This window comes from Gopherus evgoodei, chromosome 1 (genome assembly GCF_007399415.2).
Source record: "Gopherus evgoodei ecotype Sinaloan lineage chromosome 1, rGopEvg1_v1.p, whole genome shotgun sequence".
Lineage (NCBI taxonomy): Eukaryota > Metazoa > Chordata > Testudines > Testudinidae > Gopherus > Gopherus evgoodei.
The window spans coordinates 370,203,159-370,221,602 of NC_044322.1; the positions used below are offsets into that span (position 1 = coordinate 370,203,159).

General features: G+C 46.5%; 1 protein-coding gene across 7 annotated transcripts in view; it reads right to left on the reverse strand.

The window, feature by feature from the left end:
* The window catches only part of GOLGB1 (golgin B1), a 155,984-nt gene that overhangs the window by 78,848 nt on the left and 58,692 nt on the right, over nucleotides 1–18,444 (reverse strand). For all 7 annotated transcript variants that reach the window (XM_030543358.1, XM_030543440.1, XM_030543279.1 and 4 more), the window contains 3 exons: nucleotides 15,638–15,728; nucleotides 14,061–14,134; nucleotides 7,466–12,687 (listed from right to left, as the gene is read on the reverse strand). In XM_030543358.1, the coding sequence (XP_030399218.1) occupies nucleotides 7,466–12,687; nucleotides 14,061–14,134; nucleotides 15,638–15,728 (5,387 nt within the window). The remainder of the gene's footprint in view (nucleotides 1–7,465; nucleotides 12,688–14,060; nucleotides 14,135–15,637; nucleotides 15,729–18,444) is intronic.

Below are 18,444 nucleotides of genomic sequence, written 5' to 3' on the forward strand. Positions count from 1 at the left end.
GGGGCATTCACTCAGGCCAGGGCTTTATAAAGCTGCGCACAAGCGACTGGGGAGCTTAGCGAACAGGAGCTGCTAACAGGGAGTTTCGCAAGGGAGTTGGGAAGGGGAGTAGGAAGGGAGTGGGGGTCCCTTGTCGGTCTCATCTGTGACCCATTGGTCCCCTGAACCTATAAACCAAACCACATCCAAAACCTTTCTGTTTAAAGCAGAGCAGAGCGGACAGGCAGCTGCAGACAGGAATTTGAGAGAGTTTGACAGAGGGAGGCTTACGATGGTTAGGATGACCTGCAACACCTGTGGCAGCACTGCTTCTGTCTCTTCCACCTGCGCCTGTAGCCAGACAGAGCACCAAAGCATGGATGCTTTTACCCAGATTCTGGTGTTGGTTTGCAAAGACTAACTTGCAATTTCCACTTACTGATATCCAGGCTGGGGGTGGCATCCAATGTGAAAGATGCCTACTGATGGAATCTCTCAGGCAGCAGGTGGGAGAGCTACAGAAGGAGGTGTCTAGGCTGAGGAACATCCGTATCCATGAGCAATTCCTGGAAAGTATCCATGTGGAGACAGCTGACGTAGCTGTCCTAGTTCACAGGACTACTGACACACCAGTAGAGAAGGAGATGGCTCAGGGTGGACACTGGCAGCTGGTTACTTCTGGCAGCAGGCAGTGCTCCACCCCTGCTGCGAACCCTCCTGCTGTGGTAATAGATAACTGTTATGCTCTTCTTGATACAGGAGAGAAGGAATCACCTCCAACAATTAAGGAGGGGAAGCCTCGTACCCCTAAGGCTGGGAGGTCTGCTGCCATCACTGATAATAAGAAACGTAGGATAGTGGTGGTTGGAGACTCTCTGCTGAAGTGGACGGAGACACCCATCTGTCGCCCTGACCATTCATCCCGGGAGGTATGCTGCCTGCCAGGGGCCCGTATCTGAGATGTTACAGAGGCATTGTCGAGGATTATCCGGCCTTCTGACTACTACCCCATGCTACTCATCCATGTGGGCACAAATGATACTGTGCGGTGTGACATTGAGCAGATCAAGAGTAACTACAGGGATCTGGGAGCACGGGTTAAGGAGTTTGGAGCGCAGGTGGTATTCTCTTCGATTCTTCCTGTTGAAGGTAGGGGCCCGGGTAGAGACAGATGCATCGTGGAGGTGAATGCCTGGCTGCGCAGATGGTGTCGCCAGGAGGGCTTTGGCTTCCTCGACCACGGGATGCTATTCGAGGAAGGACTGCTAGGCACAGATGGCGTTCATCTTTCGAGGCGGGGAAAGGCCTTATTTGCGCACAGACTGGCTAACCTAGTAAGGAGGCCTTTAAACTAGGTTTGACGGGGACAGGTGAGCAAACCCCACAGGTAAGTGGGGAACAAGACCTGGGAGACGGGTTGGAAACAGGAGGGAGCACGGGCTATAATGGCAGAGAGAAAGGAGCGTCAGGGCAAAGCTCGGAGGCAAGATCAAACCAGTATCTTAGATACCTATATACAAATGCAAGAAGTATGGGTAATAAGCAGGAAGAACTGGAAGTGCTAATAAATAAATACAACTATGACATTGTTGGCATTACTGAAACTTGGTGGGATAATACCCACAACTGGAATGTTGGTGTGGATGGGTATAGTTTGCTCAGGAAGGATAGACAGGGGAAAAAGGGAGGAGGTGTTGCCTTATATATTAAAAAGGTACACACTTGGACTGAGGTGGAGATGGACATAGGAGATGGAAGTGTTGAGAGTCTCTGGGTTAGGCTAAAAGGGGTAAAAAACACAGGTGATGTCATGCTGGGAGTCTACTACAGGCCACCTAATCAGGTGGAAGAGGTGGATGAGGCTTTTTTCAAACTAACAAAATCATCCAAAGCCCAAGATTTGGTGGTGATGGGGGACTTCAACTATCCAGATATATGTTGGGAAAATAACACCACGGGGCATAGACTATCCAATAAGTTCCTGGACTGCATTGCAGACAACTTTTTATTTCAGAAAGTTGAAAAAGCTACTAGGGGGGAAGCTGTTCTAGACTTGATTTTAACAAATAGGGAGGAACTCGTTGAGAATTTGAAAGTAGAAGGAAGCTTGGGTGAAAGTGACCATGAAATCATAGAGTTTGCAATTCTAAGGAAGTACAGCAAAATAGAGACAATGGATTTCAGGAAGGCAGATTTTGGTAAGCTCAGAGAGCTGATAGGTAAGGTCCCATGGGAATCAAGACTGAGGGGAAAAACAACTGAGGAAAGTTGGCAGTTTTTCAAAGGGACGCTATTAAGGGCCCAAAAGCAAGCTATTCCGATGGTTAGGAAAGATGGAAAATGTGGCAAAAGACCACCTTGGCTTACCCTTGAGATCTTGCGTGACCTACAAAATAAAAAGGCATCATATAAAAAATGGAAACTAGGTCAGATCACGAAGGACGAATATAGGCAAATAACACAGGAATGCAGAGGCAAGATTAGAAAGGCAAAGGCACAAAATGAGATCAAACTAGCTATGGGAATAAAGGGAAACAAGACGACTTTTTATCAATACATTAGAAGCAAGAGGAAGACCAAGGACAGGGTAGGCCCACTGCTCAGAGAGGAGGGGGAAACAGTAACGGGAGACTTGGAAATGGCAGAGATGCTTAATGACTTCTTTGTTTCGGTCTTCACTGAGAAGTCTGAAGGAATGTCTAATATAGTGAATGCTTACGGGAAGAGGGTAGGTTTAGAAGATAAAATAAAAAAAGAGCAAGTAAAAAATCACTTAGAAAAGTTAGATGCCTGCAAGTCACCAGGGCCTGATGAAATGCATCCTAGAATACGCAAGGAGCTAATAGAGGAGGTATCTGAGCCTCTAGCTATTATCTTTGGGAAATCATGGGAGACAGGGGAGATTCCAGAAGACTGGAAAAGGGCAAATATAGTGCCCATCTATAAAAAGGGAAATAAAAACAACCCAGGAAACTACAGACCAGTTAGTTTAACTTCTGTGCCAGGGAAGATAATGGAGCAAGTAATTAAATAAATCATCTGCAAACACTTGGAAAGTGGTAAGGTGATAGGGAATAGCCAGCATGGATTTGTAAAGAACAAATCGTGTCAAACTAATCTGATAGCATTCTTTGATAGGATAACGAGCCTTGTGGATAAGGGAGAAGCAGTGGATGTGATATACCTAGACTTTAGTAAGGCATTTGATACGGTCTCGCATGATATTCTTATAGATACACTAGGAAAGTACAATTTAGATGGGGCTACTATAAGGTGGGTGCATAACTGGCTTGATAACCGTACTCAGAGAGTAGTTATTAATGGCTCCCAATCCTGCTGGAAAGGTATAACAAGTGGGGTTCCGCAGGGGTCTGTTTTGGGACCGGCTCTGTTCAATATCTTCATCAACGATTTAGATGTTGGCATAGAAAGTACGCTTATTAAGTTTGCAGATGATACCAAACTGGGAGGGATTGCAACTGCTTTGGAGGACAGGGTCAAAATTCAAAATGATCTGGACAAATTGGAGAAATGGTCTGAGGTAAACAGGATGAAGTTCAATAAAGATAAATGCAAAGTGCTCCACCTAGGAAGGAACAATCAGTTTCACACATACAGAATGGGAAGAGACTGTCTAGGAAGGAGTATGGCAGAAAGAGATCTAGGGCTCATAGTGGACCACAAGCTTAATATGAGTCAACAGTGTGATACTGTTGCAAAAAAAGCAAGCGTGATTCTGGGATGCATTAACAGGTGTGTTGTTAACAAGACACGAGAAGTCATTCTTTCGCTTTACTCTGCGCTGGTTAGGCTTCAACTGGAGTATTGTGTCCAGTTCTGGGCACTGCATTTCAAGAAAGATGTGGAGAAACTGGAGAGGGTCCAGAGAAGAGCAACGAGAATGATTAAAGGTCTTGAGAACATGACCTATGAAGGAAGGCTGAAAGAATTGGGTTTGTTTAGTTTGGAAAAGAGAAGACTGAGAGGGGACCTGATAGCAGTTTTCAGGTATCTAAAAGGGTGTCATCAGGAGGAGGGAGAAAACTTGTTCACCTTAGCCTCCAATGATAGAACAAGAAGCAATGGGCTTAAACTGCAGCAAGGGAGATTTAGGTTGGACATTAGGAAAAAGTTCCTAACTGTCAGGGTAGTTAAACACTGGAATAGATTGCCTAGGAAAGTTGTGGAATCTCCATCTCTGGAGATATTTAAGAGTAGGTTAGATAAATGTCTATTAGGGATGGTCTAGACAGTATTTGGTCCTGCCATGAGGGCAGGGGACTGGACTCGATGACCTCTCGAGGTCCCTTCCAGTCCTTGAGTCTATGAGTCCGGGGGTAGCAGTTCGGTGAACCTACCCTCCTCCGCCCAGGTGTTATAGTTTTATCGGCTCAGTAGAGCCTGCTGGTTGGCCACTCGGAGCTGTAGGGCCCCCGCTGAGTACACCTTACGACCCAGGAGATCCATACACCTGGCCTCCTTGGACTTTGGGGCAGGCATGGCGTTCCCTTTCGTTGACCGACTGGACAACTAAGGAGGGGGGAGGAGGAGGAACGTACAAGTATTCATACCCCCGAGAGGGTACCATGTACTTTCTCTCAACTCCCTTTGCCGTCAGTGGAATGGAGGCTGGAGACTGGTGTCGGCAGTGGCCTGGATAGTCTTAATAAACGGTAGTGCCACCCGAGTGGGGGCATCGGCGGTGAGGATGCTCACTACGGGGTCTTCGACTTCCGGGACCTCCTCCACTGGGAGGCTGATATTGAGAGCCACCCTGCGAAGGAGGTCCTGATAGGCCCTGAGGTCCATCGGCGGGGGCCCTGATGATGAGGTCCCTGCCACCGCCTCACCCGGAGAGGAGGAGGAGGAGGATGATACCCCGGGAATGAGAGGGTCCTGGATGGTCTCTTGTTCCTGGGACGGTTCCTGCTCCAGCTGTCCCGGGGAGTCCGGAGGATGTGTTGCGTGCTCCTCCGACTCAGCCGCGGGGGGGCGGGAAATGGTGGCCTCTGGTGCCCGATGTTCTGAGGCAGCAGAGTGGGTCTGGACTAGGGGAGCACCCTGGGCTTCATGGTATGCCCAGGGTGTCCAAAAGGACCACTGTTGAGGTCCTACATCCTGAGGCCGTGAGTCCTGAAAAACCCCCGTAGGCACCTCCGTATCACGGTCCCTGTCATAATAGCTGTCCGCATGGGAGGATACGGATGTCTGTCTGGATGGCCATGGGGGAGCAGAGAAGCCTGGAGCCGAAGTCCCGATGGATCTCGCCCCCCTCGACCGTGGGGACCGGTGCTGGTACGCAGAGCGGTACCGAGAACGAGACTGGGACCCGCGACCAGACCGGTGCCGGGAAGTCGACCGGGATCTCGAGTCTCTACACCGTGATCTGCTCCAGGAGGTACGGTGCCTGGGTTGGTGCTGGGAACCGGAGCGGTACCACGAGTAGCAGGTTGGGGAGCGAGAGACTGACCGGTGCCATGAGTCTGACCGGTGCCGCGAGTCCGACCGGTGCCGTGGAGAGGAACGGTGCCGGGACTGGGAGCGGTGTCGAGAGTGGGAGCGACGTCTCGACCGAGAGCGTTTGTGGGATCATGACCTTGAGTGGTGCCGGTCCGCTACGCTGACAGACGACGGTCTGGTCAGGGTCGGCTTGCCCATGGATTGTAGTACCCGCACGGGTGGTGCCAGGGGTAGGGGCGGTGCCGCATCGGTAATGGCGATCAAGTCTCTCGCCGCAGAAAACGTCTCCAGAGTAGACGGCAAAGTGAGTCTACCACGGCAGGTGCCAGGGAACTGTCAGGCACCGGACTCAACGGCCCTCGTGGGGCTGGAGTCGACGGTGCCGGTTTAGGCGGCGCCGCGGCAGGTATTGGTGCCGGGCGGTCCGACCTAGGCGCAGTCTCTGGCTGCAACACGGGTGTTGTTGGGGCTGTCTGAGCCTTCGCCGTCTTCGACCTCGGGGAGAGGGAGAGGCGCAGGGTCGATTTCGGTGCCTGAGGTGGCTGGTGCCGGGAGTCCTTAGGCGTACCGGCGATGCCCGCTGCCGTAGGGGTGCCTCTGCTCACCGACTGGCTCGTGCTCAGTGCCGAAGGTGAAGGTGTCAGGGCCGCTTCCATGAGGAGCTGCTTTAACCTGATGTCCCGCTCCTTCTTAGTTCTCGGCTTAAAAACCTTGCAAGCTGGGCACTTAGCAGATAAGTGCGATTCCCCGAGGCACTTCAAACAGGAGTCGTGGGGATCTCATGGTGGCATCGGCCTGTGACAGGCCGAGCACTGCTTGAAACCCAGTGAGCCAGGCATGAGCTCCGGCACCGGGTGCGGGGAAGGGGCTACCCCCGAACCCCGCAAACAATTACTAACTAACAACTATAACTATGAACTATAACTAAATCTAACGAACTATATATAGAAGAACAATTAACTACAACTATGGATATAACCACGAGAAGAAAAACTACGAGTAGCTAGGGAAGGTGGAGGTCAGCTAAGCTGCACTCCACTGTTCTAATGACCGACATGGGCGGTAAGAAGGAACTGAAGGGTGGCCGGGTCGGCTGGGGTATATATCCGGCGCCACAGCGGCGCCACTCCAGGGGGCACCCAGCCGACCCACCGAGTGTTGCTAGGGTAAAAGTTTCTCCGACAAACGTGCATGCGGCGCGCACACACCTAACTGGAATGGATATGAGCAATCACTCGAAGAAGAATAGGCATGTCTGACACACATCATAGGCTCTCCGGCCCTGAGGTGGGGGAGGGGAACGTAACATCCACTGATATTAATGGAGCAGTTCATACATCTCAGAAGTCTGTATAAGCTTAGTTGTGCTATTCCCTGTAAAAAGAGCACTGTCAATTTAAAAAATCCTATCTGGTGAAATAAAACTTTACCAATGTTACTAAGAAACAGTCAAATATTAAAATGTAGACAGTAAAAACTCTCATGTACTCTTCGCATTTTAATCCAGATGTTTACTTTCGGCATCTCTCTGATCTTAAGGAATATCATTTAAATTACAGCCATATTTGTTTATCGTGCATTTCTCTTTCAAGTTCTCATTGCTACAGTGTTTGGGTTGCAAATACTACAGAGAAAGAAAATTGTTTAGGAACAAATAAACCTATCGGAATTTTTAACATCATGGTACATTTCTATTGTCCTTTGACTCTGCAATTCCCCCCACCAAACAAAAATAAATAAATAAAAAAATTGGATCAAATAGGAATTGTTGAATTCTTGAAGGCATCATTTACTTGCTATCTTAGTAACTTCAAAATATAATCACTCTATGCAGCGGAACTTATTTTAAGTTTCATGTTAGTAGAGAGAGACTACAGATGTTTCCCTGCTGACTACAGTCTGTTAAGGTGAATATAAACTACAATCTGGCTTAAAAAGGAGTATCTGCGGATAACTGAGAAATGAGAGATGGAAGGAAAGACCATAACACCGAAGTAACCACCGCTCACTTTCATCTTCTCTTTACCTGGATACATGAATCTGTAGCTCCTCTATATGCATGGACATCTGCCTCATCTGATCCTTTAGAATAGTGCAGGTCTCCTCTCTAGCATGGATCTCCTCTTCCTTCTTTTGAATAGCCTCAGTGAACAACTTCTCCCATTTTTTGGACTCATCAATCACTCGATCCCTGTCATCCTGGAGAGAAGTCATGCTCCTGGTGAAGGCTGCAAGCTGGGCCAGGTTTTTGTTAAGGCTGCCTTGTAGCTGCTTGGCTTCTTGTTCTCTTCTGTGCAAGGAGTCTTGAATGTCTCTGACACTCCCTTCCATATAATCTCTCTCTCTCTGCAAAGATGCCAGCTTTTCCTCCATGTTATTTATCTCCTTTGAGTGCTTGTCTTTTTCTTGTCCGAGTCTTCTCTCAAAATCTTCATCCTTTCTCTTCATTTGAATTTTAACATGCTCTTTGTTTGCCTGCAGCTCCTCTCTCACTTTGAGACTCTCTGCTAAAATCCTTGCTGTCTCACTCTGAGTATCATCCAGTAATATTCTGCAGGAAGCCAGCTCTGCTTGTGCTTTCTTGGTGTCTTCATGTGCTTTGGCTAAGTTCTCTTTGGCTGCTGCGAGTTCCTTTTGAGATTCACTTTGAACAAACTGCAGAGCTTTAACAGTTCTTTCTAGACTACTGATCTTCTCCTGGCTTTTAATACAGTCCTTCTGCAATTGCTTCACCTCCTGCTGTTTCTGTTTCAGCAGCTCCTGAAGCTCTTTTGCATGAGTTCTGCTGCCATCTCCCTTCTGAGCACATTTTAGTTTTTCTGCATATTCCTTCTGTGTCTCTGCCTCTGCCTCAGTTTTCTCTGTCATCAGCTGCCGTTTCTCCTCCTCCAGCTCATTTACCATTCTTTGCAAGCTCTGGAGCTCAGATTTCAGTTGCTCATTTTTGGTTTGAAGGTCCGCCATGTCTTGTTGATAGTTTCCAATACTTCCGTTAAGTTCTGCTAGCTGATTCATGAGCCTTTCCTCTAAGTCATCCTTCTCTGCCTCCAGCGTTTCCTTCAGCTTTGTCATTCTGACAAGTTGTTCTTCGATTTGTCTGTTAGTTAGTTCCATCTTGGCTACTGTTTCCTGAAGGGTGTTCAGTTCACGGACTTTTGCTGCCACTTGGCTCTCTAAGGCCTTCTTCTCCTCTCCTAAGGTTTCAACACTCCTGAAGATGCTGCCTACTTGTTCTTCTGCAGCCATTCTATTTTCCTCCAGTTCTGTGATTCGCTCTGTGAGCTGAACAATTTGCTGTAAGTAAGTATTAATTTCATCATGTGAGCTGCTACCTTCATTTAATTTCTCTTCTGCCTCAGTTACAACGCCTGCTCTAAGAGGCTCTGGAGACTTTGTGCAGGGCCCTAAATCCACTTGATTGTCAGCCACTTCTAGAGGTAATGCTGCTGTGGGAACAGCTTGATTTGCTTCTTCCACTATAGTTTTTTGGACACCATGCTTGGCTGCTGCATCTAAGTTTTCCTTTAGCTTGGATTCTGTGCACTGCAATTGGTGCTTTAAGACTTGAACTTCTTGACCAAGAGAACCCTTTTCAGCCATTAATGCTTCAAGTTGAATGGAAAGCGATTGGCAGTCCCTCTTAGAGCTCTCTAGTGCCTCTCTAAGACTAGTGCTTGTCAAGAGAGACATATCTCCATCCCTGTTTAGGTCACCCTCTGTAGGGTGCAACTCTGCTCTCAGCTGTTCGTTCTCCTCCTCCAGTTCCAGGATCTTTTGTTGCTTGGATTTTGCAAACTTCCTCATTTTTTCTTTCATTCCCTCCATCTCCTGCTCAGCCTCCTGCAGCTGCTTATCTACTTCTCTTTTCTTAGCCTCAGCACCTTTCAACTTGCTGAAAATGTCTTGCTTTTCCTGCCTGATAGTTTCCAGAACATGATGAATTCGCTCAGTCTCATTACTTACATTCTCATAGGACTGCAAGAGGGTTTCATATTCTTTCTGCAGTTCCTTATATTTCTCTTGCCACTCAGAACTCTCGGCAGCCTGCGAACATTTCAAGGATTCAATCTCCTTCTCTAGCTTCTCCTTCTCTTGAGTGATCCCCTCTAGAGCCAGCTTCAGGCTTTCGCAAGAGCTATCAAGGTTCTGATTTTCCATTAAAGCTTTGTCAACTTCTGCAATGAGTTTCTCTCTCTCTTCAGTGAGACCTACTAACTTTTCTGATAATGCATCTTTTTCCCTATCCCAATCACAAACCTGGCTCTCCATATCTGCCAGCCTCAGAGAGAGAGTTTCTATAGTCATTTTGGCAGTAGCCAGTTCCTCTTTCAGAGTCGTGCTCTCTTTAAGTGCCTCTTTTCTAGAGATGAGTGCAGCCTGCAGCTTTCTCTGCACTTGGTTCTTATATTTGGCTTCTTCAGCCCCCTCATCTGGTCTCTGCTGGAGTTCAATAAGCTCAGCTTTCAGTCGCTTGCTTTGTTCCTCGTGCATACTAGTTTGTTTTTCCAGTTGACTGTGCAGAGTCTTGATCAAGTCTTCTTTTTCAAGGAAATCTCTCTGTACCTGAGTAAGAGCTTTGCTTTTCTCCCTTAGCTGCAAGTTTAAGAGTTCAATTTCTTCATCCTTTTTGCTCATGAGATTTTTTAGCTCCTCTACTTCTTGTTTAAGTGCCTTCAGATTGTCTTGTCTGGAAATCTCTGCTTGACTTTTTTCCAGTTCTGCCTGAAGACTTGGTGCATGGGCTTCCACCTGGTGACAGGTGCTCTTCAGACCTTCCATCTCTGAGAGCAACTGTGCTATGTGCTCTTGCAGCTGAATGACTGCTTTTGATTTGCAAGCAAGATCACTTTCCAAATGACTGACTGTGAATTCTAGTTCATCTTTCTTGGTCTGCAGATTCTTGAGCTCTGCCTTAAACTCTTCCACAGAAACATCTGTCTCCTGTAAGAGGTTATTTGTTTTAGTATTTTCTACTTCCAAGCATGAAGACTCAATCCAGCCTTGGCTCCTGTCAGAATGCTGTACATTTCCTGCAAGCTCTTGTGTTACATCGAGTACAGACTCAGCTGATCTTTGGAAATGGATGCCTGGCAGAGAATGGCTCTCTGTACACTCTCTCTGTGCTTGGAGTTGTCTGAGCTGATCTTGAATGCTTTCCTTCTCTTTGCTTTGCTTACCAAACTGTTCTTGTAGGAGATTGTAATCATCCTTCTGCTGTTTCAGCTGCTCTCTGTGGTGTCGATCTTTTTCTTGAGCCTTCTTTATAGTGTCCTTACGGGAAGTCAGTGCTTCCTGAAGCTTCTTTTGAAGTTGATCTTTTTCTTGTTCAAGGGCTGAGATTCTCTCTTTCAGAGCAGACTTATGGTGTTCTTCAAACCCTGCAGCAGCTGGACTGTTCACTTCATCCTCTTTAGAAGCAGCTGGGTCAGAACCTTCTAAGCACTTATTGGCTGTGATAAGTTTCTGGATGGCTGACTGGCTTTCCATAATTTCAGCCTTCTTTGAATCAATTAGGTTGGTCTTATCCTGCAAACTTTTCTTCATCTCCTCAGTCAGAGCCTGCAACTGTGCTTCAGCTGCTTCCTTCTCCAGCAAGTCCTTCTGGATGCTCTGCAGCTCAGCTTCCCTTTCAGAAAGCAACTGCATGAGAGACATTTCCCTGGCTTGGCTTTCAGGAGTCACGTCTCCCTCTGCATTTAGGCGACTTGCTGTAGTACCTTCCACTTCAGCTTTCTGAGCTTCTGCCCCAAATGTCCCTCTCACTTGCACCAGCTCATTCTCCAGTTTGTTGACCTTCTTCAGAAGTTCCTTCCTGTTGATGAGAGCTGCCTGCAGCTTTCGCTTCACTTGCTCATTTTCTTTTTTGAGATGCTCCAGTTCACTTCCTAGCACCTCTTTCTCCTTACACACTGCTGCCATCATCTCGCTATGCTGCTCAGATCCCTTGCATTTCAGACGCAAGTCTTCTGCTTCTCCTGTTTGTCCCGTGTGCTGGTCTCTTATTGCCTCAGTTTTCAGCAATAAGCTCATCTGCTCTTTAAGGCCCTTTAGCTCACTCCCCAGAGCAAATTTCTCTTCATTCAGCTGGCCTATTTTCGCAGACATTGTGATGCTGATTTCAGTCACCTGCTGATCCCTCTCCAGTAAAGCTTGCTGGAGGTTCTCATTGTCCCCAGTCCGTTCAGCAAGAAGCTGTTCTAGCCTTACTGCGTCAAGCTCTTTTGAGACAATGCCCTGGGTAAGCTCCTCTGTCTTGACTGTGGTCTTCCTCAGATGTTCCTGCAGATCAAGCACTTCACACTCCGTCTTCTGGAGCTGGTTTCTCAGACTTTTTGCTAGAGCATCCTGTTTCGAAAGTTGAAGCTGTGCCTCATCCAGGTCCTTTTGCAAAGCTTCAATTTTTATCTCTTTGGATTTATATTCATTTTTCAGGCTCTGGATTTGTTCTTTCAGTAGACTGTGCTGTATAGTTCTGCTTTCATAGTCAGATAGCCTCTGCTTTTCTGAATCCATTAGATTTCCCTCAAGCTCCTTTAGTTCTGTTATGGTACAAAGCTCCTTCATCTGAGATAGGAGCTGATCTCTCTCTTCAGTCAGAACATGCAATGCACTGTTAGAGTTCTCTGCATTTTTCCTGCATGCCTCTGCCAGCTGGGTTAGCCTATATATTTCTGCCACTTTCTCTTCTGAGTCTTTCTTATACAATTCCTCTGATTTCCGCAGACTTGTTTGCAGCTCCATAATTTTTCTTTGCAACTGTGTCAGCTCCTGAGGCTGAGAAACACCAAGCTCTGTAGTTGCTGCAGAGAGCCCTCCTCTGAGCCCTTGCACTGCATCCATTTCCCCTCCACTATGGGTGATGTGCTCTAGGAGTACTTCTGGGAAGCTGTTTGTCTCTTCCTGAAGCACAGAGGTTTTCTGCACTTCCTCCACCGTCAGCGAGTCACTGCTCAATTCACTCTGGATAGATGAGGTCTTTTGTCCTTCTCCCTCAAGGAATCTTGGCTGGAATCTTCCTCCCATAACATTTATTTCTTCCTCTGCCCAGTTCATTGCAGGTGTTTGGCTTCCTGGATCCAAGAGCTGTCCCTTCAGAAATGTTATCTCTTCTTGAGCTTCCCTCAATTCCAGCAGCAAGACTGACAGCTCTTTATGTTTTGCTGCAGAAAGATACTCCAGAATGCCAGCTGGGCCACTTTCTTCAGCAGACTGCCCACTGCTGCTTCTGGGTGGTTCCTCTGTACCAGTCTAGAACAAGAAAAAAAGAGCTAGTCTCAAATAAACCAGAATTCTCTTGAACCCCATGAGAGGGCTGTCTTACTTTGCATCTGGATGCCTCTGCCTCATTTTCCCACTTTGCTGATACCATAAAGTGTGTACACTTTATATGTTGCAGCTAAGGTTCCCATATCTTGGACTGTTTATTGGAACATAAAGGTATTCAAGGACCTTTATGGCAGTCCTCTTCAGGTCCTTGTATATCCTTCCCAATTACCCGTGTCAGAGCTTCAGGGATTGGCTCTGAGTGCCCTGCCATAGGCTGACTTGCTAGTTCTCAAGACGCCCAAAGTTTCTCTAGATCCCTGCAGAGACAGACTCTAAAGCATTCTTCTCTTCCTGCGCCTTTCCCAGGTCTCCCTGCAGGCCTCTTCCACCAGTATCTTCCTGGGCTCCTGTCCCAGATCCCTTTGGGTAGGGAGCTCTCCTGGTACCACTTCAAGCAGAGTTTGTGTGGGGAAATCTACACCAGGTCTTTCCCAGCTTCTGGTTTAACCGTACTACATGAGACGAACTTACTTTTTATTTCCTGCCCTGATTATTTGACCAGTTACATGACCCTTCCTAATTGTCTTTTACAGTGATTACAAGCAGCTGCTGCCATTCCAAGGGCAAAAGCGTTCATTCTTTCCCTGACAGCGCACGGAAAAAGGCCAGCACACCCAGTCTCATCTTCAGTGCAGGAATCAAGGAATTGCCACATTGGGATTGGATGTGGGAAGAAGGGTAAGCTCAGCATGACAGGAATTTCAGACCAGAAATGTAACCAGACTCCTGTGGGAGGTCTTGTTCACACACAGCACCAAATTCTTAACCATTTTAGCATCCTCTGCCACTTCTGTTGCTGGGCTGTAAGCCAGATAGGTTCAGTGGGGACTAAACCCTGTTTATAGGGCTCTAAAACAAGAGGCTTGTTCCCTATTCTGTGTCTGATGCCAGGATCAGAGGGCTAAAGAAGACATGTGGACCAAGGTATTTGCTCTTATTCAAGTAGCATTCCTTGTGGTCTTGCTCTCTTCTGGAGATAGGGGGGCAATGAATCCTCCTCAGAGCAAAGGGTGGAGGTCACCTGTCCCCCTTACCCCTTCGTATTTATGCTTTAACTCCCCATACCATTAATGTTCTGGTGTTGCAATGACTGTGCTGCTGTCAAGCTGGACTGATTAACAGGAATGATTAAAGAGAGCTAAATACATAGAGCCTTGCTCAGCACCATAATAGCACCATCAGGTTGTGTGATTGTGGAAGCTCTATAATCTGAGCCTTTTCAAACTAGATTGGACATTATCTAGACTGCAGACTTGTCTAACTTTGTGATAGAACCTATATTGCCAAGGTCATACCTGGGTTAGAGCCATGGTATCTTCAGATGGCTGAGGAGATTGTGGTTCATTATTCACTAGTGCTGCTGAATGACCTAGTGACAAAATACATGCATTTCACTAGCAGAAAATCCAGATCCACAGCAAGCCAGTGAACAGATGGAAAGAGATCCAGACACATGGGGCTGGAGCTTCCACAAGAAGTGAGGGGAGGAGAGAGACAGACAGTGGTGCCCTACAGCAGGTTCCCCTCACCCTCCAGACCTAGCAGCTTATACCTTTGACTGGGGCACCACATGGTGCAGGACCTTGCTTAACTCGTGGGGATGGAGTGAGTTGGAGAAAGGAAACCAGGGCAGGCTCCCACACCATGATCCAGCAAGTCCATTCCCCTCTCTGAAATAACAGCCTTCTTTTGCTGCCAGCTAACATAGTTAGTCCTGAAGTTCAAGTGGTAGCACATTGTTACTGAAATATTGGGTTTGCCTAGCTGAGAGCCAATTAACAGCCTGACAGGGATAAGGGAAAATGTTTTATTTTGCAGAAAAAGGAGAGCCTGTACCTTGGTACAAAAGACTTGGTTTTACACAAATTTTACAAACCTTTTATATATATTTAGACAAAGACCCTTACGTGTTAATACTTAATTGGTAACTGTAAAATCTTACACTCCCCCGCCACCTACTGGCCGCTTGTAATCTATTAAGGGGGGTCAGCCAGCTTTCACAATATAACAGAATTAGTTTTTACCTTTTGCTTTAAACCCCCTACAGGAAATTAAAAACAAAAAATTATGTTAAAAACACTGAGGCGGCAAGTCAAGCTCTTGAATGTTAGGTAATGCCAGATTTATGGTTTCCCGTGCACTTTAATTCTGCTCCCCTTTGCATATGCATTATGATACAGTCTTTACTTACATAATCACATGCTATTTTTTCCACAGGACACCTGTTTCATTCAGTGCAAGGGACACGAGTGGACAGATTTAAGAAAAACTAAATCTAGTATTTCCTAATTTTCACGAGCTTGACTGTGCAACCTAACATTTTTAACATTGTTTTATTTGTATGTAAGAATCTTACTAGACAAGATGGACAAAGGAGGGAAAACAGAGGCACAAAGAGGGGAAGTGAGTTGCCCATGGTCACACAGCACATTAGTGACAGAGCAAGGAACAGAATGAAGATCTCCTGACTCCCAGCCCAATGTCAATGCTGGGAGTCAGGAGACACTGGACTCCCAGCATTGACACTGGGCTGGGAGTCAGGAGATCTTCTGGCTCCCACTGGACAATGCTGCCTCGCACCTTTCCTATATCCTACCTCAGACTCTGATGCTACCAACCCTTCTCTCTCCTTTTTATGTCAGAGGCCACCTCACAACCCAATATAAAAATCTTCCTCCCCACTGTGCCACCTCAGATTTACTCCCTCTGTCTCCCCATGTATATATAGTATCAGAACCTTCCTCTTTCTGCACAGCTTCAGAACCTGATCTCAAAGTCAGGCTCCCTGAATCACTTCAGACCCTTCCATGAAGCCTCATAGCCTCTCCACAGATGTGCAGTCTCCCTTACTTCTCCAATTCTGTGACATTACCATCAGGCCCAGGTGAGCAGTATCCAGAGCAGGATGGTCCTTCTTGAGTGAGCAAGTCCAATAACTTGGAATCAGTTCCAGTGCTGTCAGTCTATTGAAAAACAAAGATTGATTGGTTGGTTGGTTCACAGCTGTAATCATCACCCTTGGACTCAGCTGTTTTAGCTGCCTGGCACACTGTCTGACCATTCTGAATCCTGCTACTTTAAGACCTACATCTGCAGCCTAATGGAGATACAAAACATTGTATAAGATACTAGATAAAAGCCTGAATGCAGATCTCAGTGATCTATCAAGTTAACCCTTAGGGCACCAAGAAATATCAACATCCTAAGCACCTCCCCCACCACACCCTATATGTGAACCCTACATTCCTTCTCTCCAAAAAGGAGCAACTCCACTTTCCTATCCTTCCATCATCTTCCTTCGACACACCAGATGAGGGCCTTTCCGAGCAGGCAGAGCATCCTGTGACCTTAACAGGCCAACTCAGATTAAAACCATAGATTAATTCACTTGTGGGTGAATATCAAAGAAATGTTAAGTGTCCTGGTATATGTGGAGCATTTCACTTGTGTGTGCATATCAAAGAACATAAGAATATAAGTACGGTCAAATTGGGTCAGACCAAAGGTCCATCTAGCCCAGTACCCTGTCTTCTGACAGTGGCGAATGCCAGGTACCCCAGAGCAAATGAACAGAACAGGTAATATCAAGTGATTCATGCCCTGTTGCCCATTCCCAGCTTCTGGCAAACAGAAGAAATGTTATTGTCTTCACTTACCTATAACCTGTTGTTTACTATCGTATTACATTATGTATACCTGGTAATTAAATAACCCTAGATTGAAGTGTGTGTTAGTGTTAAGATGTAAATGTACTGGATATGTAAACTTATTGAAAAGTAACAAAAGATTGTTTCTGGTTATCACACTGTGTTTATATTACGTTTACCCATTGCACAAGATTGGAGTCTTGGAAATGTAAAAGATTGCTAACTTCGGAGCCTGGGTTGTTGTGCTAGACAATGGAAGTTCACAGACTCTGCATTTAATCAACAAAAGAAGAGCCCATGTTGTGATGAAAACATTTGCCAGATTGCTTTCCACAGAAAGCAGCTATAAGAATGGATACAAGGATTGATCCTGTATCTCTGAACTGTTTTGGATTCTAACAGGGCGGACTACTGAACAAGTAGACAACAGATCCCTTGAATTACCCTGGGCAACCCTGAGGAACTTTTGGAAAACTAGCAGATCACTACATCTCTATCATCATTTTGGACTTACCAACTGACTCACCTGTTAATGTATTTTACCTGCATTAACCTCTCAATAACTAATTTCTTTTCTTACTGATAAAACTTTAGTTTGTTTACTAGAGAAATCAGCTACCAGAATTGTTTTTGGTGTGAAATCAAGACTATTCATTGATCTGGGTAAGTGACTGACTCTTTGGGGTTGGGAATAACCTAATGTGATGTGGAATTTGGTGTAAGAGACCATTATCCCAAAGTCCAATTTGTCTGAGTGGCAAGGCAGGCTGGAGAACCTACGGGGACTGTTTGTGACCCCAGGGTAAGACTAATGCAGCGATCCAGAATTGCACATTTGTTATTGGCTTGATGAAATCTAATTATAGGATACAACATCAGTTTGGGGAGTCTGCCCTGCTTTCTGACAGTCTGACTTGAAATTGGCACTCGTTGCTAAGCCACTTCAGACAGCATGACAGCTGGTGTAGTCAAACAGGATTCACATGCCACAGGCCAACTGGCTTAACAATTAGAACCCAATACTATTTAAAGTTTAAATTTGATATTGAGAGTTTTAAGAGTTAAAGATTAGTCACAATGAGTAACCATAATCATATGAGCATCTTGACTTGAAAGACCTTAAAAAATTATGTAAAGAAAAGGGTTTATCCTTTGGAAAGAAAACCTCAAATCAGGAACTAGGAGCTTTGCTGATGGACTTTGACCAGAAGGCTGGGACTCAGTCACCCCATGCCCCAGATGCTGCTACAGCTGAAATGGTCTGTATGCATATCCTGGCAGATGACAAAGCATGGGAGCATGAAATAAAGATTGAGAGATACTTCATAGAATATCAGGGTTGGAAGGGACCTCAGGAGGTCATCTAGTCCAATCCCCTGCTCAAAGCAGGACCAACACTAACTAAATCATCCCAGCCAGGGCTTTGTCAAGCCTGACCTTAAAAACCTTTAAGGAAGGAGATTCCACCATCTCCCTAGGTAAGACATTCCAGTGCTTCACCACCCTCCCAGTGAAAAAGTTTTTCTTAATATCCAACCTAAACCTCCCCCACTGCAACTTGAGACCATTACTCCTTGTTCTGACATCAGGAACCACTGAGAAAAGACGGTTACTCACCTTTGTAACTGTTGTTCTTCGAGATGTGTTGCTCACATCCATTCCAGTTAGGTGTGCGCGCCGCGCGTGCACGTTCGTCGGAAACTTTTTTACCCTAGCAACTCCAGTGGGCCGGCAGGTCGCCCCCTAGAGTGGCGCCGCCATGGCGCTCTATATATACCCCTGCCGGCCCGCCCGCTCCTCAGTTCCTTCTTGCCGGCTACTCCGACAGTGGGGAAGGAGGGCGGGTGTGGAATGGATGTGAGCAACACATCTCGAAGAACAACAGTTACAAAGGTGAGTAACCGTCTTTTCTTCTTCGAGTGATTGCTCACATCCATTCCAGTTAGGTGACTCCCAAGCCATACCTAGGCGGTGGGGTCGGAGTGAGAAGTCGCGGCCCGGAGCACCGCAGTTCCGAAGGCCGCATCCTCCC